Genomic DNA, 26,275 nt, shown 5'->3' on the forward strand with positions numbered 1-26,275 from the left:
CGTTAGGGGGCTGCCGGGTAGCCTAGTGGTTAAAGCGTTCGCTCGTCACGCCGAAGCTCCGGGTTCGATTCCCGACATGGGTACAATGTGTGAAGCCTATTTCTGGTGTCCCCCGCCGTGATATTGCTGGAAACGGCTTAAAACCATAGTCACGAATCCCGGCGTTGTGCTTGTGGTCCTTCACATGAACATAGCACGATATTAGGCTTAATCATTGTCAATACTCATTTGGATGCCATCCGTTTATGATGTTTTAAAATTGCTTTAGGGGACATAGCATATTATCTTTCTATCTCGAAAACAAGTGTTGAAATTTAACTGAATGCGACAGAAACATTTGCATAGCCATCAGAAACCTCTACTTAATGCAGAGTCCATTTACATTTCACCAGTTAAAGAAACGGACACTTAAATGAACGTTCCCAATATTTATCAAAGTCTGTCCATGGAATGTATTCTCATTATGAAATATTATCTAATCATAATATATCAAAAGTCATGGTTTTGTTTCCTTTACTCACCTAAATTCCTTTAGATGAAACAGACATAGTCCAGGTCCCTCATATGAGTTGAAATGAGGTCATCGGAGAATATTCCGAATAACCAGCTGAACGCTCAGAATTTGAAAGAAACTGCTGGCTGTCGTGAGGAGACATCTGTCTTTCTTTTGAGACACCGAAATGGAGAAGCAAGGGGTTTATATTCACCATATTTTGTGACATTTCCTGTCCTTCTGATTCTCCTTGGTCACCATCATGGTAACGCGAATCCCGTTGATAGAACTCCGGTGCCCCCACGATCTTTTGATGGGCAGCTTTGGAAATAGGTTGTCCATTAAAACTGACACTGTCCAAACCCTGATTAAACTTAGGTGCCCCTGTGCTGGTCCGCTCATATGTTTCTGTCGCCGCCATCGCCGCTGTTAATGGACCAGCTCCATCACTCGACTGAACATCCTTTTGGGTTGTGAATATATCGGATGGTATTCTATTAGCCACTGATGCTATCAAAGACGTCCTGTCGAAAAACGTTGTTCCTGCATTGGTGTTCTTTAGGGGCCGGGAGGTGTATGCATTTATTGGAATAGTGTTCATTTCAGATGTCATTGCATTAGTTCCACCGGAGTGTTGATTCGGATCCATCTGTGCTCCACCAACGTCTTGGGAGTTGAAAGAAATGGAAGTTGTTCCTGCTGCGGCTGAGCTTTCCTGCTGAGATGAATCGTGAGAAATTCCGTCTGTGTTGACATTCGACTGTAGTTCTGATGCTTTTGTATCGTGGCCCTCACTTGCTGGTGTACCCGCTTGGGTGTTACTCGTCCCTCGTTGCAACGTCTTTATCCCATCAAGGGTCATGAATCGCTGTTGGTGAGAATGTCCTTGAGCTGACGGTCTTGATTGTGTAGTGCCCCCGCCGCTCATACTTACAAATCCAGCATCAACTGTAGACAAATGCGACGCAGTGTTTTGTCCTGAATTAACCGTTGGATCAAGAGATCCTGAAGTAACTGTTTCTGTAGAGCCCCTTTTACTAAGCGTTCCCTCTTGGCTCCTCAAAGCATTCGGTTGTTTGCGTTGGTCGTGTATTCCCATCGTTACATCAAAAACCACGTCGTTTGAATTATGAATAGCTTCGTTGGCCAAATTCGGCCTTGTGTTATCATTGACAGCCGCAGCAGGCCCAGGAGGTCCATATGTTTGTGGGTTTACCCCTGGCTGACTTGACGGCGGAGAATCTGCTGTGTGCGGAATGTGTACGTCAATGGAAAGTGCAGATCTCGTGGGTAGTTGAAATTGCTTAGATCCAGGTGTTGTTGACATGTCTAGAGGAAGTGTATTGGATTGGGAGTGGGTCGGGGTCTTCATGACATTACCCATCGTGGTACCTGTGCCTCTGTTTGGACCTTGGGATTGGGAACTAGCCGAGTTGGAAGTGTGTGGAACAGGACTGTCTAAAGCTTGATTTAACTCATTTTGTAGATATGAATCTGAAATAGACACAAGCACAATATCACGACTAGCGTTTAACACGATCTCAGTATATTTATCGTAATGATTTTAAAAAAATTAGATAGTGAATATTGAACGGTATGTCTGAGTGGTGGTGAACTTTTAACTATTTTCATGGCATGTTAATATAATGTGGGATAAAAAAAAAGTAATTAAGACTGCAAATGGTTAAACTCTTGGTGAAACCCAGAGGAGTGTGTATGTTGCTGATGGACAAAGAAGCATAATCAGGATAAACATGGACTTCTGTATAGAGAGTTCCACTAGTTTACACATATTGGGCCCAGGTATGTCCCGCTGGTAACTCCATTTGGTTGCAAGTGTTTTGAGGGAAGGATATCCTTTTCGTGACGATCTGGTGTCATCACTGATCAGTGATCCATTCATATAATTTGCCCGCTATTTTGCCCCTAATAGAATCTGTTTCGGCTGATAATCGAGACTGGTTATTGTCTGGCATTGAGATTTTGGCTTTAATTTTTATATGATCAAACATTCCAAACCTAGACCAAATGACCGTATTCACGTCCAACTGAAACCCCCTTCACGCGAACATTATAAAGCGGTTACAGTACAATATTCTTGATAATATCTCTCAACTTAAATTCAAGGATTCATCGACTCAGAGGACCAACGCTATGTATTAAGACTGCATATACACAATGGTAGCGTTGTCTGAGTCACTGGTGGTTCTTTCACTTACATCTCTGAACAAGGATGTAGTGTCATCGGTAATTTCGTTTTCTATGTTGAACGTTTTAGCTATTACAAACAAATAACATTTGACAACAGTATTGAGACTAAGCACATGCTTGTAATTTTAATTTTATATTTATAAGATAGTGTAAACTATAAACTACCAGTACAAAAATACACCATGTCAAGTATGGATGGAATAAGGCACACGTTGACCCGTTTATGCTTAAAATGGTTGCCATAAAGCATTATGTAATAGACCTGGTTAATGTTATTGATATAGATGTTAACGAAGCCGTAGAAATATGGGTCAGTTGTATACTTGAATCATCAGAATGTTCAGAAAGTTGACATTAATACCGTAAAGTCTGATTAAGTTTGATCGTAATGTCAGGCAACAAAGGTGGAAGGCAAGAGTATTTTAATACACTTAAAAACTTGCAAGAGTTCTTCAAGCAGAATACAACATTATAAGTTGAGGAACAAATACAAGAGTACTTGTAGATACTGCAAACAAGCACCAACGGAAAATAGGGAAAGTTTAAATGAAGTTATAACAAATTCAGCAGCTTTTATGAAGAGTTAAGACGTATTTCACATACAAGAACAAATTCTAATAATATTTAAAAACGATACTTGGTTTGATCATTTCAATATTATTCTCCTTATTTTTCTTATTACATTAGAAATAGAAAATGAATCCAAAAGGCCTATACATATATTTGAGTTTGAAGAGCTTGTATCAGAATCTAACACAGTTGAAGAAATACAGATAGCTATTACATATATAATGGAAAATCACCTGGAATTAATAATGTGCTCCTTCTAATGATTAAATCTTCAGAACCACTTTCTGCCTTCTTTGTTTACCATGATATTTAACAGTGGCTGTTTTCAGACTAATGGACTACGTCAGGTAATATCTCGTTGCATAAAAAGGGTGATATAAATAATACCGATAATTACAGTGGAATATCTTGACTGAGTGTAAACAGGTGTATTTAAAGACTTCCAAAATGTGCCGGTGTTCTGAGTAAAGTTTATGAAAATCACCCACACTTTGGTCAACTTTATTCGACTATTGATAATAATTTTATCTTATGTGCAATTGTAGAAAAATGTTTAGGTAAAAAGAAGAAGAAATTGTATGTTGCTTTAATTGATTAAAGAAATGCTTTTGATAACGTCAGTCGAGATTTGGGCATTTATTGTCTTACTATGGCTTATATGGTAAAGTGTTGAGGGCTAACAAAGTGTTAACAGATCAGTTAAAGTATGCGTTTGATGTATTTAGAGATTTAACATATTATTTGGATTTTGCATTGGGTTTAAGACAAGGCTGATGTAATTCTGCTTTCTGATACTGTTTGTGGCTTAAAGTTTCACCTACATATTCTAGAGTAGGGGATGACTGTTAACTTGCAAAATATTAGAGGTAGGTGGCACGAAATCGATATATCCGTAAGAAACTGTCCTTTATGTGATTGAGGTATAGAAAATCAATACCATTTTTTACTTGTACGTGCTTCCCTTGAGGCTATTAATATTAAACATCTTCACATGTATCACTAATGTAAATATAAATTTATTTAAATACGATATATGCCACACACGTCCCTGAACAAATAAAATCAGGACGATTGTATATTTATCATGCTTATGAAAGATGTAAGTATTTGTTAAATAATATTGGAAATATGTATATGTCATTACCATACTTTATTATTTGTATAAGGGCCTATGACCTTCATACTGAATAAAGTATTGATTGATCTGTTGAGAAGGGTAAACTTACACCAGTAAGCTGTATATCTTTCATATCATAACATTAGCTGGATCCTTTTCAAAGTTAAGTGGCTAATTACCATTCAATAAAAATGCATGCATTTATATAACAATGACATTCTTAGGTTAGATGGGGTGAAATGGGGTTAACCTCTCGTTCAAGATTATTGCACTTATACATATCGACGTGCATGCACATGCCGAATTTATAGTGCTAGCCCACTGAGATACCATGCCGCAGTTTAATATGAATACCCCACCTCTGACACAGTACACTCCGAGCCGACCAGTCCTTGTTTAAACAACTTAATGCCGAGCCGCAGGTATGGTAACAACAAGTACCATCTGTTAACGTCTTTAAGAATTGTGATCGAATGCCCGACCTACCGCTAGACCAAGAAGGCGGCCAGTGATATTAAGAGAACTATGTTTCCTACTATACATTAAACGTTCTTTTAGATATTATGTCATGTTATCTAAGGGGATACTAACCTAAGCTGTTAAATCCTTGTGTTGACAAGAACTCCAGTAGATCATTAGTGATTGGTCCATAGTTCGTCGAACCTGAATACCCTCCACCTGAAATAAATGCATATATGTATACTTTATGTTCGTATTGACTGACCAACGGTCAAATGGTTCAAATCTAGATGATAATGTGGCAAGAGAAATTGCTTTCACTGTATGAACGTTGACAAAGTTAGCTTTTCTCATCAATCATGATATACTGAATAATATTTGATTTAACATAATGTACAAATGAGTATAATACAAGAAGCATAAAATATATAAGTATATTGAATGGCGAAAAGCAATTATCACCGGCTTTGTTTAGACCATCTGCATGTATATTGCCTTAAGAATATCCTCAAGCGTCTCTGAAGGTATGAACACGTCTATCTGGATATTCTGTGACCTTACTGAACGAACTTCATGAAACCTATTGCATTATCAAACACATAAATGTTGTCATTTCTCGACTTGCATGAATTTCTGTGCAACATAGTTTTTACGTAAAGCCCATCATGGCCATACTGGAACCACAACGCATGTCTCACTGTTTATTAATCGAATTGTTTAAAGGCATTACTTAGACACAATTTATGGATAACAACTTCTTTAATACTGTAAAGGCGACGTTTCGGTATACATCCGGTCTACTTTCTTTATTAATCCGCTTAAAATTGGTTGTTAAAATGAGACTATTTGCTACACGCCCAGTGTATTGACTATGAAACTAGCCTAGTTGACGATAACATGTAGAGTGTCATTCCCACGGTTCGAAGTGCTATATATTCTGAGATACACATGTATATTTTGTCAAAGGAGATGGTTCTTCACGGCTGTTGGCAGCACAACTATTTGTATTTGTTCGTCCAGTTTAGTCACTCTTAATCCAATTCCGTTTGCCATATGCCCATACCTTGTCCATTTTGAACCGTGTAATCGAACATACCTGGAAATAAAAAAAGGACAAAGAGTGTTAAGTTACATTTAGGCAACTACACTTATATGTAAATAGTCTATATATTGTGTGTTACATGTTCAAGCAAACATAACCATGAGATACGTTCAACTATAAGTAATATATCACATTTGACCACTGTAACTTTGGTAATATCAGATCGCCCAGCGTTCATCATTACTGTCCATGTGGTTGCCATACTCAACATAAGGGACCTGACAAATAGAACCAATACATTCAGAACATTGTGACAACATCTTAGGAATTAAAGACGTTTGACAAAGACGAAACTAAAACCTGTGGAAGGTTTAATGTTGTATTGAAAACATAATTTATATTCACATACCTTAAGGGTGATGCCAGCACCATACTTTATAAAGGTACAAACCTGGTGAGATTGGGGATTTATCCCCTCTACTAAGGGTGGGAGGGTTTGTCAAGGGAGGGGATGGAGGTGCAGGGGAAGTGGCATCAGTGCTAGTCGAAAGATGTTGGTCTGTTCGGCTTGAGTGTGATACGGCTTGAATGCTTTTTTCACCACCCCCAACTAACCTCCCGTTTTGAATTTGCTTTCCTCGCAGAAGGGCAGTTAAATCCACCGCCTTGTTGATCCCAGATAAAGATGGCTTGTTATGCAAAGTGTCATGGCTTGTGAAACCTTGATATGGTGGACTTGAAATACCATTTGCTGAATGTACTCCCATCTCGGTACTACCTGCTGTGAAATGAAGTTCAGATTCAGTTGTGCCTGCCTCAACTTCGTGGCTCACTCCAGTTCCAGTTCCATTTGAAATGTTGCTTCCCCTTTGCAATGTTCCTACCTGGCTAGAGAAATGTTCCATCAGTGTTTCAAATGCATTCGCGAAGGTCATGAAACGATCGGTAGGACTCAACCCAGACGCATGTGTGGTCCTATTACTTGAAAGGTTAGCTTCTACTTCAGTTCCACTCTGATGTAGCTTATTTGTTTGTCCCCTATATGTTCCCTTTGCTTGTTTCATTTGCGAAAGCCTTGACGAAGAAGCCTCACGTGGCTGTTGTGGCACATGGTTCACAATATTGAACCGAGAATCTCTTGTGTTTTGTATATTTACGGAGGGAGCAGATCCTGTGTCTAAATTTCCATAGAATTCAGACTGTGTATCGGATGCAGTAGGCTTACGGGACATCTTTCCGATTGGAGTTGGCCCAACTTTCCTTGATAAGTATGCACTAAGCAACGAATCACTTATCTCCGTATTAATACAGTTCATAGTTTTGTTGCAGTTTGATCTTGAACTGGAACCGAAGGGTTGTATTAACCTTTTAATTACATGTTGGAAGGTTTGTGGTTTGGACTGTTTTCTACCATGGAGAGCAGACGCTTCGCCATGAGAGTTTCCAATAGTGACTGCATTCATCGAAACCATGGGTTCTCTGTCCCGTTGGGCGTAGTGCTGTATTGTATGCTCTGGCATGTTGACCTCACTATTGGGACTCAGGGGCGTATTGGCTGTATTCACATGATGTGTCTGTGGCTTGTGGTTTTGTCTGGAAGGCTTTGCACTGGGTGAGTGTTGGTGATGGGGAATGTTTGTGGCATTAATTACGCTTTGAGGGGCACTGACCTGGTTAATGATAGTCTTTGCTAACGTAGCTGATTGACCCTCTGCAGGCTTGGGAGAGTATGTGTAAGACTGTGGGGGAGTGAACGTATTTCCTTTGACGGATGATTGTTCATGAAAGATGTGTGTTGAGTGAGGAGATGTATGGAATGATGGTACTGGTTTAGAATTCATGTTACTTGTTATTGTGGATGTTTCATTGTCAGTCATATTTGTGTTCAGCGTTGCAATTGGGACCTGTTGATTGATACAGTTTGGAGTGTGACATCGAGAAGAAGTTGAAGGAATATTGACAAATTTCTGTGTAGGTTGTTTATTCTTTCCCTGGATGATTCTACGGCTACTACTAACTAAATGTGAATGTAAAATGCCTGCATTCTTTAGCGAAGTGACGGAACTTCCTATCGAAGTTGATGCACTGTTTGAATGGCTTTCAAAACTGATATCTGTCGGTAATGGCTGTCTGTCCGATTGTAGGTTCCCCATGGCGCTTTGCAATGTATTCTGTGTCGAATAGGATTGGCGTTTATTACTGATCATTTTGGCTATGCATGCTCCTGTGGTGCAGTTTGCCGAAGTCGCTGACTGTGTCGGAATATCACCCGTACCAGTTGCAGTGTCTAATGTGTTGGTGTTCTGAGTGTGATGTGATTGCGTTTGGCTTTGGACCCTCATGTGGTTGTGGACGTCTTTCATTGTTGCAATTCTATATTGACCTTGAGAAACAACTGCTTTGGTGAAAAAGGTGTTAATATGTTGTGTTTCACCACTAGATGTTCCTTCCCATAGTAGCTTCCCTATGCCTTTCGGTGACGCATTGTTGTCAAAATATGACTGAACTTTTGCAGCACTTATTTGTTTATCTATGCAGATCTGGGTAGTGCATTTTGCTTTTGGAACTTGCCCTGATCGAGTTAAATGCTTTGCAGGAGTTACCCGATGTGATGTACCACCATCAATATCTAAGGATGACTGGATGTTTCCCGGAACATGAGCCACAATGGGCTCTATTTGAAAAATTGAAGCAATATTTGACTGAACACTATTTGGGGTATTACTATCTGTCTGTGCTTGCCTCAGAGACTCTTCCACAGAGGTTGTTATCTTATCGTTGCCATGGTTTCCTGCTGTATGTGTGATACCAATTGCAGAATGCTGTGTGGGTAAACGAGGAGCAATGGTAGAGGCATATGTTAGTTTTTCAATGCTGGTCGTATGTGCCTTAACAATTTCAAGTAACGAGTTACTGGCACTTTCAGTTTTTGTTGGCGTTGGATATGTGGGCATATTAGAGGTACCTCCACGTTTTGTGTTTGTTGCCGCGGAAAGATTATGTTCTTTGAAAATTGAAGAACCCGTGTTTAAATGCAAAATACCAGTTCCGGTGTTTGTTGGCTTGTGTGTAGGCTGTGATGGAATATTAGGAGAACCCTTGTGTGTGTGTATACCAGCAGCTCCAGTATTCATTGGCGCGAATGTAGGATCAGTTTGGAAATTCGATGAACGTGTGCTTGAATGTGTGCTACTAGTTTCAGTGTTTGTAGGTGGATAAGTAGCATGTGTTGAAATATCCACAAAGCCTGTTCTTGAATGTGTTCCAGCAGATCCTGTGTTTATTGGCGTGTATGTATATTGTGTAGGAATATTGGAAGAGTCTGTGTTTGAATTTGCAGTAGCATGTCCAGTGTTTGCAGACAGGTCAGTAGAATGTGTTGGAATATATAACCCACCAGTGCTTGAACGTAAACCTGCAGTTCCAGTGTTTGTTTGCGCGTATGTAGGATGTGTTGGAACATTGGCCGAATCTGTGTATGGATATGTGCCATCAGTTCCAATTGTTGTTGGCGGATACATAGGGAGTGTTGGAATAGTAGACGAACCTGTGTTTGAATATGTGTTATCAGTTCCAATTGTTGTTGGCGGATACATAGGGAGTGTTGGACTATTAGACGAACCTGTGTTTGAATATGTGTCATCAGTTCCAATTGTTGTTGGCGGATACATAGGGAGTGTTGGAATAGTAGACGAACCTGTGTTTGAATATGTGTCATCAGTTCCAATTGTTGTTGGCGGATACATAGGGAGTGTTGGAATAGTAGACGAACCTGTGTTTGAATATGTGTCATCAGTTCCAATTGTTGTTGGCGGATACATAGGGAGTGTTGGAATAGTAGACGAACCAGTGTTTGAATATGTGTCATCAGTTCCAATTGTTGTTGGCGGATATGTAGGGAGTGTTGGAATAGTAGACGAACCAGTGTTTGAATATGTGTCATCAGTTCCAATTGTTTTGGGCGGGTACGTTGGGAGTTTTGGACTATTAGACGAACCTGTGCTTGAATGTGTAATAGCACTGTTAGTCTGACTTGACAGGTTTGTAGGATGTGTTGGAATGTGATAAGAACCTGTGTTCATAGATACACTAGAACTTCCCGTTGTTAATTTCGGATGTGTAGGATGCGTTGGAATAGAACCCGAGTTGCTTGGAATCGGATCTATCATGTGCAAGGTTTTAGTGTTGTATTGAACTGAATTGAGTGATGATGTGAACGCACTTATATTTGAAGTGGATACTTCATTCTTAATTGAGTCGGTATGGGTATTTGTAGGGATGGAGGGTGGTGCGTCTAATTGTATATTCCCTATAGCCTTAGCTGAAGAATTAGTTCTCAAATATGCATTGAGTTTTGCTTCACTGATTTCTTTGTCTATGCAGATTTGTGTAATGCATTTTGAAGCTTTAAGTGTCTGATTAGGACTTTGATTTGAATGTTGTGAGTGTTTTTCCAAAAGGACGTTGTTTGAAGTACTTCTGGTAGTGTCTAATGGTTCTTGAAATATATTGGTATCGTGGGTACGTCCAGATTGTGATTGATTATGGAATGTTTTGTGACTGGAACTATCTGGTGCTGTTGGAAAGTCATGGGTTCGGTTTTGTGAATCGTTGCTTTTGGATATCTTGGATTTTGTTCCCGTGATATCTTCAATTGTTTTGGGAAGTGTACTTGTAGGACCAGTCTTTGTTGACGGTGAAGTGAGGTATGTTAGCATATGTGAAGTTAGTACAGTAGAATGTTTACCAGAGAACGATGTGTTCAGTTGTGTGTTAGATACATGTATCTGGGACTGAGAAGAACCCGGATGTGTACTGGTTGGTTCACTATTCGTTGGTTTGTATGTTGGTTTTGTTGGAATATCAGTGGTCATAGTTGAATGTTTACCAGACGAGCCTGTGTATAATGTCACATACATTGGATTTGTCGGAATATTAGAAGAAGCAGTATCTGAATTTGAACTATCAGTTCCTGTTTTTGTTTGCACGTTAGTTGGATGAGAAGGACTTGCGATAGTATGTGGACCCACAGTTTCAGTTTTCGTTGATGCGTGTATATTATGTGTTGGAATATTAGAAAATGAACCTGAGTTTGAAAGTGTTCCATCAGTCCCAGTGTTTGTTGGTGAGTATGTAGGATGTGTTTGGATATTAGAAGACCCGGTGGTTGTATGTGTACTAGCAGTTGCAGGGTCTGTTGGTGGGTTTGTAGGATGTGTTTGAATTTTCAAGGAATCTGTGTTTGGACGTGTACCAGTAGTTCCAATGTTTGTTGACAGGTGTGTAGGATGTGTTGGAACATAGGCCGAATCTGTGTGTGAATGCAAGCTTACAGTGCCAATGTTTGCAGGCGGATTTGTAGGATGTGCTGGAACATATGAAGAACCTGTGTTTGAATATGTGTCATCAGTTCCAATTGTTGTTGGCGGATACGTAGGGAGTGTTGGACTATTAGACGAACCTGTGTTTGAATATGTGTCATCAGTTCCAATTGTTGTTGGCAGATATGTAGGTAGTGTTGGAATAGTAGACGAACCAGTGTTTGAATATGTGTCATCAGTTCCAATTGTTTTGGGCGGGTACGTAGGGAGTTTTGGACTATTAGACGAACCTGTGCTTGAATGTGTAATAGCACTGTTAGTCTGACTTGACAGGTTTGTAGGATGTGTTGGAATGTGATAAGAACCTGTGTTCGTAGATACACTAGAACTTCCCGTTGTTAATTTCGGATGTGTAGGATGCGTTGGAATAGAACCCGAGTTGCTTGGAATCGGATCTATCATGTGCAAGGTTTTAGTGTTGTATTGAACTGAATTGAGTGATGATGTGAACGCACTTATATTTGAAGTGGATACTTCATTCTTAATTGAGTCGGTATGGGTATTTGTAGGGATGGAGGGTGGTGCGTCTAATTGCATATTCCCTATAGCCTTAGCTGAAGAATTAGTTCTCAAATATGCATTGAGTTTTGCTTCACTGACTTCTTTGTTTATACAGATTTGTGTCATGCATTTGGAAGCTTTAAGTGTCTTATTAGAACTTTGATTTGAATGTTGTGAGTGGTTTTCCAAAAGGACGTGGTTTGAAGTACTTCTGGTAGTGTCTAATGGTTCTTGAAATATATTGGTATCGTGGGTACGTCCAGATTGTGATTGATTATGGAATGTTTTGTGACTGGAACTATCTGGTGCTGTTGGAAAGTCATGGGTTCGGTTTTGTGAATCGTTGCTTTTGGATATCTTGGATTTTGTTCCCGTGATATCTTCAATTGTTTTGGGAAGTGTACTTGTAGGACCAGTCTTTGTTGACGGTGAAGTGAGGTATGTTAGCATATGTGAAGTTAGTACAGTAGAATGTTTACCAGAGAACGGTGTGTTCAGTTGTGTGTTAGATACATGTATCTGGGACTGAGAAGAACCCGGATGTGTACTGGTTGGTTCACTATTCGTTGGTTTGTATGTTGGTTTTGTTGGAATATCAGTGGTCATAGTTGAATGTTTACCAGACGAGCCTGTGTATAATGTCACATACATTGGATTTGTCGGAATATTAGAAGAAGCTGTATCTGAATGTGAACTATCAGTTCCTGTTTTTGTTTGCACGTTAGCTGGATGAGAAGGACTTGCGATAGTATGTGGACCCACAGTTTCAGTTTTCGTTGATGCGTGTATATTATGTGTTGGAATATTAGAAAATGAACCTGAGTTTGAAAGTGTTCCATCAGTCCCAGTGTTTGTTGGTGAGTATGTAGGATGTGTTTGGATATTAGAAGACCCGGTGGTTGTATGTGTACTAGCAGTTGCAGGGTCTGTTGGTGGCTTTGTAGGATGTGTTTGAATTTTCAAGGAATCTGTGTTTGGACGTGTACCAGTAGTTCCAATGTTTGTTGACAGGTGTGTAGGATGTGTTGGAACATAGGCCAAATCTGTGTGTGAATGCAAGCTTACAGTGCCAATGTTTGCAGGCGGATTTGTAGGATGTGCTGGAACATAGGAAGAATCTGTGTTTGAATATGTGTCATCAGTTCCAATTGTTGTTGGCAGATATGTAGGTAGTGTTGGAATAGTAGACGAACCTGTGTTTGAATATGTGTCATCAGTTCCAATTGTTGTTGGCAGATACGTAGGGAGTGTTGGACTATTAGACGAACCTGTGTTTGAATATGTGTCATCAGTTCCAATTGTTGTTGGCAGATATGTAGGTAGTGTTGGAATAGTAGACGAACCAGTGTTTGAATATGTGTCATCAGTTCCAATTGTTTTGGGCGGGTACGTTGGGAGTTTTGGACTATTAGACGAACCTGTGCTTGAATGTGTAATAGCACTGTTAGTCTGACTTGACAGGTTTGTAGGATGTGTTGGAATGTGATAAGAACCTGTGTTCATAGATACACTAGAACTTCCCGTTGTTAATTTCGGATGTGTAGGATGCGTTGGAATAGAACCCGAGTTGCTTGGAATCGGATCTATCATGTGCAAGGTTTTAGTGTTGTATTGAACTGAATTGAGTGATGATGTGAACGCACTTATATTTGAAGTGGATACTTCATTCTTAATTGAGTCGGTATGGGTATTTGTAGGGATGGAGGGTGGGGCGTCTAATTGCATATTCCCTATAGCCTTAGGTAAAGCATTGTTTGCCAAATATGCCTTGAGGTTTGCTTCACTGACTTCTTTGTCTATGCAGATTTGCGTCATGCATTTGGAAGCTTTAAGTGTCTGTTTTGATTGTTTGGAACGGTGTTCAAGAAGTGCTTGGTATGACGTATTACCAGTACTGTCTAAAGGTGATTCAGAGGTATTGGTATCGTGGGTACGTCCAGATTGTGCTTGAGTGGGGAGATTGAAATTACCTGGTTTTGGTGAAATGTCATTTGTTTTTCTGGGGGTAATGTTTGACCAAGAATACTCATGCACAGTTCTGTCTACTGATGTAGGGTTAATACCCGTGGGTACTTCAGGGATGAGGGTCTCCTTGCTACGGGAAGGTTTATGAGTTTGTTGGGCGCCAACACCACGTACTACACTTTCTGTGGAAGAGGAGGGACGCATACCATCACCTTGGGTCCATGGAACAACTATAGGATGAAAATTGACGTTGTCCTGGATTGCCTTTTGGGATGATGAACTAACACTGTTTCTGAATGCTTTGTTCGAAATAAAATTAATGTTTGTATTTGTGCTGGAATATGGTTGAACTTCTAAATGTAAATTCCCTATTGCCTTTGGCGAAGCATTCTTTTTCAAATATTCTTTGATCTTTTGTGCACTGACGTGTTTTTCTATGCAGATTTCAATAGCGCATTTGGAAGGTGTTGGAATTTCATTTGCTAATTTAGATTTGTTTTCCATAATTATATGGTTCGCTGTAGTTCCAGCATTGTGATTGAATGTGGATTGTTTTGTATGAGATTGTGTTTTATTGAGTGATAATAGGGGTGTAGTTTGTGTGTTTGTTTCAAGCGGGGCAGTGTCTATTCGAGGTTTAACAGTTTGGGAATGTAGAGGGTTTGAATTGTGCGAACTGACCTCATTGATAATTGCATTGCCATTCAATACTCCTGAAGGAGTGTTGGGATCTGTGTTGTATCGTGCAGTATGTGTGTTTGACTGAAAAGGTGTATCAACTACAGACATAATTGTGGAGGATTTACCTTCAGGAAAGCTGAGGAACTGCCGATCCCCCAATGCAAAAACAGGAACTGTCTCTGAGATAACACTTGGAACACTTGGCTTCTGTTGAGATCCAGCTCCGTACCCGATTGGTGCAAACACATTGAAACTTTTAAGCGGTGCAAATGTGTCGCTTTGATTGGGGGATGACTTCTGAGGTGATGTAGACTTACTTGTTCTGACAGCCAGCCTGGCTCTGACTGTTGCAGATGCATTTTTGTCTTTATCTGTACTATTTTCCATGCCTTTTGGAGGAGTGTCCATCATTTTCATGGCTGTGGCTGGTGCTATCTTAATATTCATTGGACGATTACCAACACGTATAGCAGCCTTCTGTTCACTAGAAATAAAACTTTGTTCATAATTAGAACCGGATGCAGTTTTAGTGATGGGTTTTACAGAAAGGTGAGGGTTAGAGGGAATGGAGTTTGCGTTTTTGTTAATTGAAAATCCACTACGGGTATTGTCAATAATAGTCATTTTGGAACCTTGCTCAATAGCATTAAATGTGTTAGTACTTTTCAGAGCGGGATTTCTCTGTGGTACGTGAATGGCATAATACGTGTTCGTTGATTGTGAATCCTGGCTTTTACCTTTCAATAACAAATTCATAAATTCTTTCTCGGGGCCTGTAGCCGTGCTACCTAGTTGGTTATGTGTTCCAGTAGAACCTTGTCCAGTCACCGCTGCTTGTTCCCACTGATTATTGATGGCATTCCCATTAGAGTCCTGTGTAGAAAACCCAGATCCAGCACTGTGTATTATGTTTGTAGGTTCGACTGTTGTCATTGTTGCAGTATAAGGACCTTGCTTACGAGACATCTCAACACGATTACTGGCTGAATCTACGTGTGCCTGCTGGCCACTTGTAGCTGACAGTCCTTGACTCCCTGACAAATCAGGATGACTATACTGATTACCAGTTGATGGCATATCTAGTGATACAGACTGACCAATAGATGATACCATTCCTGGGTTTGATGACATGTCTAGAGCACCATGCTGTTTATGAATATTCGGTATGTCTGAAGGTCCATTCAAGTTACTGTATCCTTGTCCTGTTAATCCAGACTGTACGTTGTTATAGAAGGCATCCTGCCCTTCACCAGCTGCACCATTCATTCCAAATACAAAGTTATTTACACCAGCAATAGTTGGCACAAGGCCTAGCCCTTCAACCAAATCCACGTGTTTCAAATGTTGAACATCTACTGCGCCTAATTGATCGGCAACACCTGAAGCCTTAGTACCTACTCCAAAATATTGATTCAGGTTTGTTTGGTCCTGGATATGTTGAGGTGTTCTCACTAAAAGGGAACTGGTTTCTGATCTATGTCCCAGTGATTGTTTAACTGTTTCTTCTTTGATCGTATGCATCTTATGTGCAGAATTCTGTTGTGTTGGTCCGTTTGTAGATATTCCTTTGTCGAAGGATCGTCCATGGTTTGTTGTGCTCTGTGTGAGGTCATGTAACGCCTGTGTTCCACCAGAAGCAGTGACATCTGTAGCCCCATATTGAGTATTGGATGATGTGACTCCTTGATTAAATGTCAGGTCCCGTGTTAATTGCTGTCCACCAGATGTTGGCATATCGATATTTCCGTACTGACCACTGGTTGATGTAAGTCCTTGATCAAATATCATATCCTGTGTGAGTTGCTGTCCAACAGATGTTAACGAATCTACAGTTCCGTACTGTCCATTTGTTGATGCAGCTTGATTTGATGCTACTGGCTGTCCACCAGATGTTAGCGTATCGAAATTTCCGTACTGTCCAGTGGTTGATGCAGCTTGATTGGATGCTAGTTGTTGTCCACCAGATGTTAGCGTATCGAAATTTTCGTACTGTCCAGTGGTTGATGCAGCTTGATTAGACGCTAGTTGTTGTCCACCAGATGTTAGGGTATCGAAATTTCCGTACTGTCCACTAGTTGACACAGCTTGATTGGATGCTAGTTGTTGTCCACCAGATGTTGGCATATCGAAATTTCCGTACTGCCCAGTGGTTGATGTAGCTTGATTGGATGCTAGTTGTTGTCCACCAGATGTTGGCATGTCGATATATCCGTACTGCCCAGTGGTTGATGTGACTCCTTGATCAAATGTCACATCCTGTGTGAGTTGCTGTCCACCAGATGTTGGCAAGTCTACAGTTCCATACTGTCCATTTGTTGACGCAGCTTGATTGGATGCTAGTTCCTGCCCACCAGATGTTGACGAATCTACAGTTCCGTACTGTCCAGTGGTTGATCCAGCTTGATTGGATGCTAGTTGTTGTCCACCAGATGTTGGCATATCGATATATCCGTACTGTCCACTGGTTGATCCAGCTTGATTGGATGCTAGTTGTTGTCCATCAGATGTTGGCATATCGATATATCCGTACTGTCCACTGGCTGATGTGACTCCTTGATCAAATGACACATCCTGTGTGAGTTGCTGTCCACCAGATGTTGGCAAGTCAACTGTTCCATACTGTCCATTTGTTGATGCAATTTGATTGGATGCTAGTTTTTGTCCACCAGATGTTAGCATATCGAAATTTCCGTACTGTCCACTGGTTGATACAGCTTGATTGGATGCTAGTTGTTGTCCACCAGATGTTGGCATATCGATATATCCGTACTGTCCACTGGTTGATGTGACTCCTTGATCAAATGGCACATCCTGTGTGAGTTGTTGTCCACCAGATGCTGACGAATCTACATTTCCGTACTGTCTAGTGGTTGATACAGCTTGATTGGATGCTAGTTGTTGTCCACCAGATGTTGGCATATCGATATATCCGTACTGTCCACTGGTTGATGTGACTCCTTGATCAAATGTCACATCCTGTGTGAGTTGTTGTCCACCAGATGTTGGCAAGTCTACAGTTCCATACTGTCCATTCGATGATCCAGCTTGATTGGATGCTAGTTGCTGTCCACCGGATGTTGCCATATCGAAATTTCCGTACTGTCCAGTGGTTGATACAGCTTGATTGGATGCTACTGGCTGTCCACCGGATGTTATCATATCGAAATTTCCGTACTGTCCACTGGTTGATGCAGCTTGATTGGATGCTAGTTGTTGTTCACCAGATGTTGGCATATCGATATATCCGTGCTGTCCACTGGTTGATGTGACTCCTTGGTCAAATGTCACATCCTGTGTGAGTTGCTGTCCACCAGATGTTGGCAAGTCTACAGTTCCATACTGTCCATTCGATGATCCAGCTTGATTGGATGCTAGTTGCTGTCCACCGGATGTTGCCATATCGAAATTTCCGTGCTGTCCAGTGGTTGATGCAGCTTGATTGGATGCTAGTTGTTGTCCACCAGATGTTAGCGTATCGAAATTTCCGTACTGTCCAGTGGTTGATGCAGCTTGATTGGATGCTAGTTGTTGTCCACCAGATGTTGGCGTATCGAAATTTCCGTACTGTCCAGTGGTTGATGCAGCTTGATTGGATGCTAGTTGTTGTCCACCAGATGTTAGCATATCGAAATTTCCGTACTGTCCACTGGTTGATGCAGCTTGATTGGATGCTAGTTGTTGTCCACCAGATGTTGGCATATCGATATATCCGTGCTGTCCACTGGTTGATTTGACTCCTTGATCAAATATCACATCCTGTGTGAGTTGCTGTCCACCAGATGTTTGCAAGTCTACAGTTCCGTACTGTCCATTTGTTGATGCAGCTTGATTTGATGCTACTGGTTGTCCACCGGATGTTGGCATATCGAAATTTCCGTACTGTCCAGTGGTTGATGCAGCTTGATTGGATGCTAGTTGTTGTCCACCAGATGTTGGCATATCGAAATTTCCGTACTGTCCAGTGGTTGATGCAGCTTGATTGGATGCTAGTTGTTGTCCACCAGATGTTGACGAATCTACATTTCCGTACTGTCCAGTGGTTGATACAGCTTGATTGGATGCTAGTTTTTGCCCACCAGATGTTGGCATATCGAAATTTCCGTACTGTCCACTGGTTGATACAGCTTGATTAGACGCTAGTTGTTGTCCACCAGATGTTGGCATATCGAAATTTCTGTACTGTCCAGTGGTTGATGTGACTCCTTGATCAAATGTCACATCCTGTGTGAGTTGCTGTCCACCAGATGTTGGCAAGTCAACTGTTCCATACTGTCCATTTGTTGTTGCAGCTTGATTGGATGCTAGTTGTTGTCCACCAGATGTTAGCATATCGAAATTTCCGTACTGTCCACTGGTTGATACAGCTTGATTGGATGCTAGTTGTTGTCCACCAGATGTTAGCATATCGAAATTTCCGTACTGTCCAGTGGTTGATGCAGCTTGATTGGATGCTAGTTGTTGTCCACTAGATGTTGACGAATCTACATTTCCGTACTGTCCACTGGTTGATGCAGCTTGATTTGATGCTACTGGCTGTCCACCGGATGTTGGCATATCGATATATCCGTACTGTCCACTGGTTGATGTGACTCCTTGATCAAATGTCACATCCTGTGTGAGTTGCTGTCCACCAGATGTTGGCATATCGAAATTTCCGTACTGCACAGTGGTTGATGCAGCTTGATTGGATGCTAGTTGTTGTCCACCAGATGTTGGCATATCGAGATTTCCGAACTGCCCAGTGGTTGATGCAGCGTGATTAGACGCTAGTTGCTGTCCACCAGATGTTGGCATATCGACATTTCCGTACTGTGCACTTGTTGATGCAGCTTGATTGGATGCTAGTGGCTGTCCACCGGATGTTAGCGTATCTAAATGTCCGTACTGTCCACTGGTTGATGTGACTCCTTGATCAAATGTCACATCCTTTGTGAGTTGCTGTCCAATAGATGTTGACGAATCTACAGTTCCGTACTGTCCACTCGTTGATGCAGCTTGATTAGACGCTAGTTGTTGTCCACCAGAAGTTGGCATATCGATATATCCGTACTGTCCACTGGTTGATCCAGCTTGATCGGATGCTAGTTGTTGTCCACCAGATGTTAGCATATCGAAATTTCCGTACTGCCCAGTGGTTGATGTGACTCCTTGATCAAATGTCACATCCTGTGTGTGTTGCTGTCCACCGGATGTTAGCAAGTCTACAGTTCCGTACTGTCCACTGGCTGATGTGACTCCTTGGTTAGATGCCAGTTGCTGTCCACCAGATGTTGACATGTCTACAGTTCCATACTGTCCACTGGTTGATGTGACTCCTTGGGTATATGCCCGTTGCTGTCCACCAGATGTTGACATGTCTACAGTTCCGTACTGTCCACTGGTTGATGTGACTCCTTGGGTATATGCCCGTTGCTGTTCACCAGGTGTTGACATGTCTACAGTTCCGTACTGTCCACTGGTTGATGTGACTCCTTGGGTATATGCCCGTTGCTGTTCACCAGGTGTTGACATGTCTACAGCTGTGTTCTGCCCATTTGTGGATGCTGCTCCGTGATTCGACGCTCCGTCCTGTGTCAGTTGTCGTCCACTAGATGGTGTCACCTCTGTAGTTCCTGACTTTCCAATAAACGCCCTTTGCATCGTGTGTTGTGTGCCTGACAACTGAGTATCAAGTGTTGTTTGACTGTGATTGATCTTCGCAGGTCCCGATGTGAGAACATTTGCTTGTTCTGCACCGAGTGACATGCTCGGAGATCCAACATCTGTCTTGATTTGATTCCGTGTTAACATCCTATCTTGTATTGTATTCGTCCGATCACTTGATGTTACTCCCTCAAAGAATGACGAATGCTTGGATGCTCCCAACGTATCAATGACTTGCATATCCTTAGAACTAATTTTCATAATATTTTTACCAGCGGAATCTCCTACAGGCTGTGCATCAAAAGCTCCAATTTTATTATCAAGTATGACATTTACTTGGTGGGATGATTGTGTCTGTGTTTTAGTGTTTGCCGCTGTTGGGTATGCATCACTTACAGTAAGAGGGCGGGGATCCTGGACTACAGTTGCAGCTGGGCTGATAGTATTGGCTGAACCAGCTGTGCCAGAGGTATACTGACTGTACGTTCCTTGTCCTTGATGTGAATATGTTTTCTGTGTTGGTTGATACGTATGTTGGTCATTGACGGAGACACTACCTTGCTTTGGGGGAGAATTTCCCTGCATAGACTCGTAAATGTTTGGCTTGGAAGATGTTAGCATAGGTTCTTTGTAGCTTTGGCCTACCTGTGAAGTCATAGAGTGGATAACTCCCTCCATCATTGGCCGATGAATACTTTGTTGCTTTGACCCTTGGAAAAAGTTGTTGGTACCATTACCACCACTCGTATCAGTGCTATATTGCGGTTTAGTTGATGTCTGAACGGGTCGTGTTGAAGGCGATGCTCTCTGAGATTGAACGTTTGACTGAATCAGTAGACTTTGTTCAGATCTGTGATTTGGTTGCTGTTGCTTTAGATAACTAGTTGCACGTGGGTTATCCAATTGTGAACCCCGTGTCAGTAAAACGGTTTCTATCACATTGGCAATGGTTCGTTGTTGGGCATCGTTATTTGCTTGGCCGCTTCCTTTATCCTGATACAGATTCGATGGACCAGGATTGACATTTGGACCTTGTGGCCTTGCTCCTACAGCTAGGTTTTCCTGGACAGAAATCCCTGCATTAGCGCCAGGAGTATATTCCGAGGGTACAGCATTTTTACCATGCTTCATTACTTGTGGGGCTTGACCATTTTGTGAGCTTTGTTTTGAGCTTACAATACCTTCGACCGTCATACTCACAGGGAAGCCATTAACTAAAGATTCTCCAGGAGTCTGCATTCCAACACCAATTGGTTTTACAACAAAACTGACTGGCATATCCAGACTTCCTTTGACGGGCCCACTGGGAATACGAATCTGTCTGTTGAATGCAAATTTGGGTGTCGACAGAAGTGGTGCCGCTAATGTAACTGGAGCGCTGTCATAATTGGATGACACTGTATTGGAAGCTACAGCAATTTTCTGTCTTGGATAATCGAAACTCCCTTTGGCTGTAGCTGTAATCGGGACAGCTGAAAAACAACATATAATAGTAAGGTGTAGGAACAGGTATATACATTGTAATATATTGTACTTTGTATAGGCCCCACCTACCCTGCCAATACAAGACCCTCTACATACATGTGTATATCCAAAATGACATTTGTCCGTGACTATTATTTGTAAATATTGACGATATTTCTGGTAGCAACGGTTCGCCCCGGTTATGTTTCTAGGTTTGCCAGCACCATATGCATGCTCGTGGGTTTCACCAAGGTGGTAAAGGTCTTGCATCACATTCACATTAAGCTTAAACGCCGTGATATAACTATGATACTGTTAAAAGCGGCGTTTAACACAGCTCACTCTGAGAACTGTACCATCAGGTACGGCTTCATGCCTACATATACAGCAAATGCATTTCCATTTCCAGCGCCTTTCCATTTCTTGTTATTCACATGAGAAACTTAACCCTAATTATTTCCTACAGTTGCGAAGGGGCTGGAGGTGGGGCATAATGTTGCAAGTGTCACGTTCATTCCTGTTAACTAATGAACATGTATTTGTTGTGTGTGTGTGGGACACGGGTGGCCCAGTCGTCTAAGGCGCCGCGATTCGCTGTGCAGAAACCAGAAACCTATGATTATGGGTTCGAATCCCGGTTCGCCCCGATTATGTTTCTAGGTTTGTCAGCACCATACCCGTGCTGGTGGGGTTCACCGAAGTGGTAAACGTCTGAGGCCTGCATCACTTCGGGCTTTCCTCCCACGTTAAGCTGACACGCCGCGATATAACTGGAACATTGTTAAAAGCGGCGTTAAACCCAACTCACTCACTCACTCACTCACTCACTCACTCACACTAAATGTGTAAGTTGAAGCGACAAAGCCCTTTCCATAATCATTAAATAAAATACAGAAATGCCATCGCAAGAGAATACCCAGTCTCGATTGCATGACAAAAGAGATTAAAGTGGGAGAAAAGGCAAAATAGCCGTGATAAGTCTATGAATGGATCAGTGAATATCAGTGATGACACCAGGTGTTCGTGAAAGGTAAGCATGTCCTCCCTACCGGTAGCAAACGCCACCCACCCAACTTGTATAAAAACATGTGTCCGTTCCCTGGTAAGGGTAAGGATAAATCTGTTAAAGGCGTGGTTTGACCCTTTCGACGCAATAGACATATACTCATGCAGTGTTTCTTATACAGTTTATAAAGCTCACTTATGTATCAATTAACACTTCGCTGTGGGTTGTTGTGAAAGTTGAGAGTACTAAAAAAAGTTATTGATGATAAGCTTTTATATTCGGGAAAAGGCAATGTCTAAGCTTTCCCCAGTGCGGTAGGAAGAGTTCGTGGTCAACACCTTGCCCCTAAGCCCAAGGGCCTAAAGTAAATGAAAAAAACCCCTGTTTTTTCGATCTCAGATTTTAAATAAATGCAGTTGATATACAAAATATTTAAATAATCAAACAACTCAATTAGCACAAATACAGCGTATCAAAGGTTTTTATGTCTTTTTACACGTAAAAGTGTTTAAAAATATGGCCAAAAAACTATTGTGAAACTGAGCATAACCAGGTGTTAGTAGATCAAGGTGAATGTCCATGACCTATGACACCTTGACGACAGGTGAAAACAGGTGCTTGAAACCCACGTGCATGTGATTTGTCAGTGGTTAGTGATTTGTGAGTGGCATTGTGGGATATTGAATCATCGTAAAAATATCACAACGTAAAAGTATCATATTCCCTTCTCAAACAACAACTAACATGTCATTATTATTATGTACATAAACATAGCTGTTATTTTCATCGATGTTTTGATAACTTTTTTTCCAGGTTAATTTGCATAATGCCTATAGCCTGTTTCTGCCATGTCAATGTGGACTTAGTTTTATTTTTGAATGTTGAAAGTGCCTACAAATTACCTCCTGTAAAGTACATTAGCACTGAGATAAATCTCGCAAATCCAGTCTAGTACTTTTCCAGTTGTTTTGGTATTTCGTATTTACATCTACGTAATGCTTTGTGTCGATTATTAAATCCAGCAAAGCATTTTTTTTCATTTCCATCAGTACTTTATGTTGACACCACATATGGCCTTCACACATTGTACCCTCGAGGGGAATCGAACCTAGGTCTTCGGTGTGACGAGCGAACGTTTTAACTGCTAGGCTACCCTACCTCCCCCTTCTACTATAGATAAAACTAGATATCCCACTCTTCAAAGGCCAGACGCACGTTAACCGATGTCTCACAAAGAACTGGCGAACTAGCGATTGTGGCTACATTAATACTGTCAACTTCATACATGAGTGCAAATAGATCAAAGTTAAAAGGAATGACATGAAACGTCAACCGCCATAGACGTCAGAAGAATAAGACGATTGCAAAATATAGTTGTCATCCGATGTACATACCAAGTTGTTCTGAAGTACATGTTAACCACACAATGTCATTGCTGATGAATTAGAATGTCTCTACCTGACAAATTACCTGTACCTCAAAACACAAGCAATATATTTACATTTTATAACCTACCATGATAGACATGTGTCATATATAAGACATATTAGCATAAGTTAACGTTGAACATATGAAAATGTTCTGCTGATATATGTTGGTTGGTTGTTTAACGCCGCACTCAGCAATATTCCAGCTATGTGGTGGCGGTCTGTAAATAATCGAGTCTAGACCAGACAATCCAGTGATTGACATCGATGACCACCCGATCCCGTTAGTCGCCTTTTACGGCAAGCATGAGTTGCTGAAGATCTATTCTATCTTCACGGGTCTCTGCTGATACAAATCATGTGCAGTTTTGTATTGATCCCATAGCTGCCACTCGCCAAAGAATCTAAATAAACATCTCAGGTTAAACACGCGAATGAGCCTTGGTATTGAACCTCCATACTTCAGGGTTAGACACAGCCACTAGTCCGTTAGTCCGAGACGAGTGAAAATCTGGACGGACTACTTATTTCTCCCCAAATCTAGTTAGTTTTCGTAAAACAAAATCAACATATACTGCTAAATGAATTAAGGAACACCGATGCTTTCATATTACTAAAGCTAATGTCAGTGCATGGCAGATGAACTATGGTGTAATGAAAGAATCAAGTGGCTCTTACTTTTTTTAAGTTGTAAAAGTTGTTGATTATTTGCCTATGACCAAAACTGTTAACCTACAACGCGTATTTCAGAGAAGTCGTAAACATTAATGTATGAGCAGGGATAGTTTATGTTCAGTAAGTGTTTTTATCGCTTTTATTTTAACTGTTCACTGTTCTGTCCTCTCGCAGTGAAAGCCTGAATTTTGTTAAGCGCACAAGCTCTGTTAAAACAATATTCAGTGTTTGGTAAGGTGTGGGTACCTCAAAGGTTATTTCTGGATTAGAAATCGGAACAAGCTGATCCTGACAACAGGTGTAAATCACCTTCTATCTCGATCCCCGAGTCGATATTCCATTGCCAGTGTCAGGTCGTTGGCGCAACTCCATTTGTTGGTTAATAAGTTAATTTACACAGAAGGACCGCTAAAAAGCGACCTAAATGCACACACGGTAGGCTTATGGTACTAGTCCGGACTATATCATATAAAAGCTGGTTGATTCGTTCGAATAATAGTCTAATAATATAAACACCAATAAAAAATCATAGCATCCAGAAAACCCACAAAATATATTTTCAAATTTGATTTCAATTAACACACAAATATATACTTGTAGAACTATATGTCCCCTGCACTGTATATACCACGTGCTACTTCACACTGCAGTCAACAGCTGGAATATTGCTGATTCAGCGATATATTCCAACCAACCAAACCAAAAAGTAATTAATCATTTTAATATTTCACGTTTTTGTCACATTCCATAATACCTACAAACGCTTGTCTCGACACAACAACTTATACTTACAGCGAATTAGATTAAAAACCAGTGAATAATTAAAACCCAGTAAATAATTAAAAAAACAGTGAATAATTAAAAACCAGTGATTAATTAAAAACCAGTGAATAATTAAAAACTAGTGAATAATTAAAAAAACAGTGAATAATTAAAAAACAGTGAATAATTAAAAAAACAGTGAATAATTGTGCGTGGAAATTACAGGCTCCATTAGAACATATAATTGTAGGTTGGGGAGAGGGGAGTGTTAAATACAGTTCCATTATTCGAAAGTGTGTAAAATAAGACACACGTCCATGACAGTCGGAATCGTACCTTGGGCTCTGCTTTTGGCTTTATTTTAACTTAAAATAACGTCTAGTGTGTGACAAAGTGAGTACTCTTTACTCACAGTTGTCGCCGAATCAATAATAATGTCCGATTGCAGATGATGTCTTTCCTTACCTGGCAGAGCTATGTTACTGATCTCTGGGGCCCGGTTCATAGTCCGTGGGTGGAACTGTGGCGGCTGTGAGGTCCATGGAGGCTGGAGAGGTTGTACTGGGATGTTGTACAATGGCATGTTCGGTCTGGGTAATATCAAAGGCATAATGGGTAGGCGCCCCTCAAACGGGCCCCTGTAGAGTCGTGCTATTGGACGAAAGGGCGATACAGTGAAGGAGGGAGCTGAAACAGAAACGAAGGACGTTGCTTCAGGACGCTTTGTCAACGTTGATGTGTGTTAGACGTGTATGAAGCATGTAACGCTGATGTGCGTAGGACGTATATGATGCATGTAACGTTGATGTGTGTTAGACGTGTATGATGCATGTAACGTTGATGTGCGTAAGACGTATATGATGCATGTAGCATTGATG

The 26,275-nt window shown here is 41.0% G+C and overlaps 1 protein-coding gene across 1 annotated transcript; it reads right to left on the reverse strand.

Annotated features, from left to right (window-relative positions):
* Positions 1–560: 560 nt before the first annotated feature.
* Positions 561–25,980, reverse strand: LOC139472181 (hornerin-like). Its single transcript, XM_071254557.1, has 8 exons — positions 25,863–25,980; positions 21,245–21,535; positions 19,372–20,149; positions 18,601–19,206; positions 15,158–18,531; positions 5,914–5,946; positions 4,983–5,069; positions 561–1,987 (listed from the first exon to the last, which is right to left on the reverse strand). The coding sequence occupies exons 1-8, from the start codon at positions 25,978–25,980 to the stop codon at positions 561–563; spliced, it is 6,714 nt and encodes a 2,237-aa protein (XP_071110658.1).
* Positions 25,981–26,275: the final 295 nt, after the last annotated feature.

This window comes from Haliotis cracherodii, unplaced genomic scaffold (assembly GCF_022045235.1).
Source record: "Haliotis cracherodii isolate W230 unplaced genomic scaffold, xgHalCrac1.p SCAF_24, whole genome shotgun sequence".
In the NCBI taxonomy this organism is placed as follows: Eukaryota; Metazoa; Mollusca; class Gastropoda; order Lepetellida; family Haliotidae; genus Haliotis; species Haliotis cracherodii.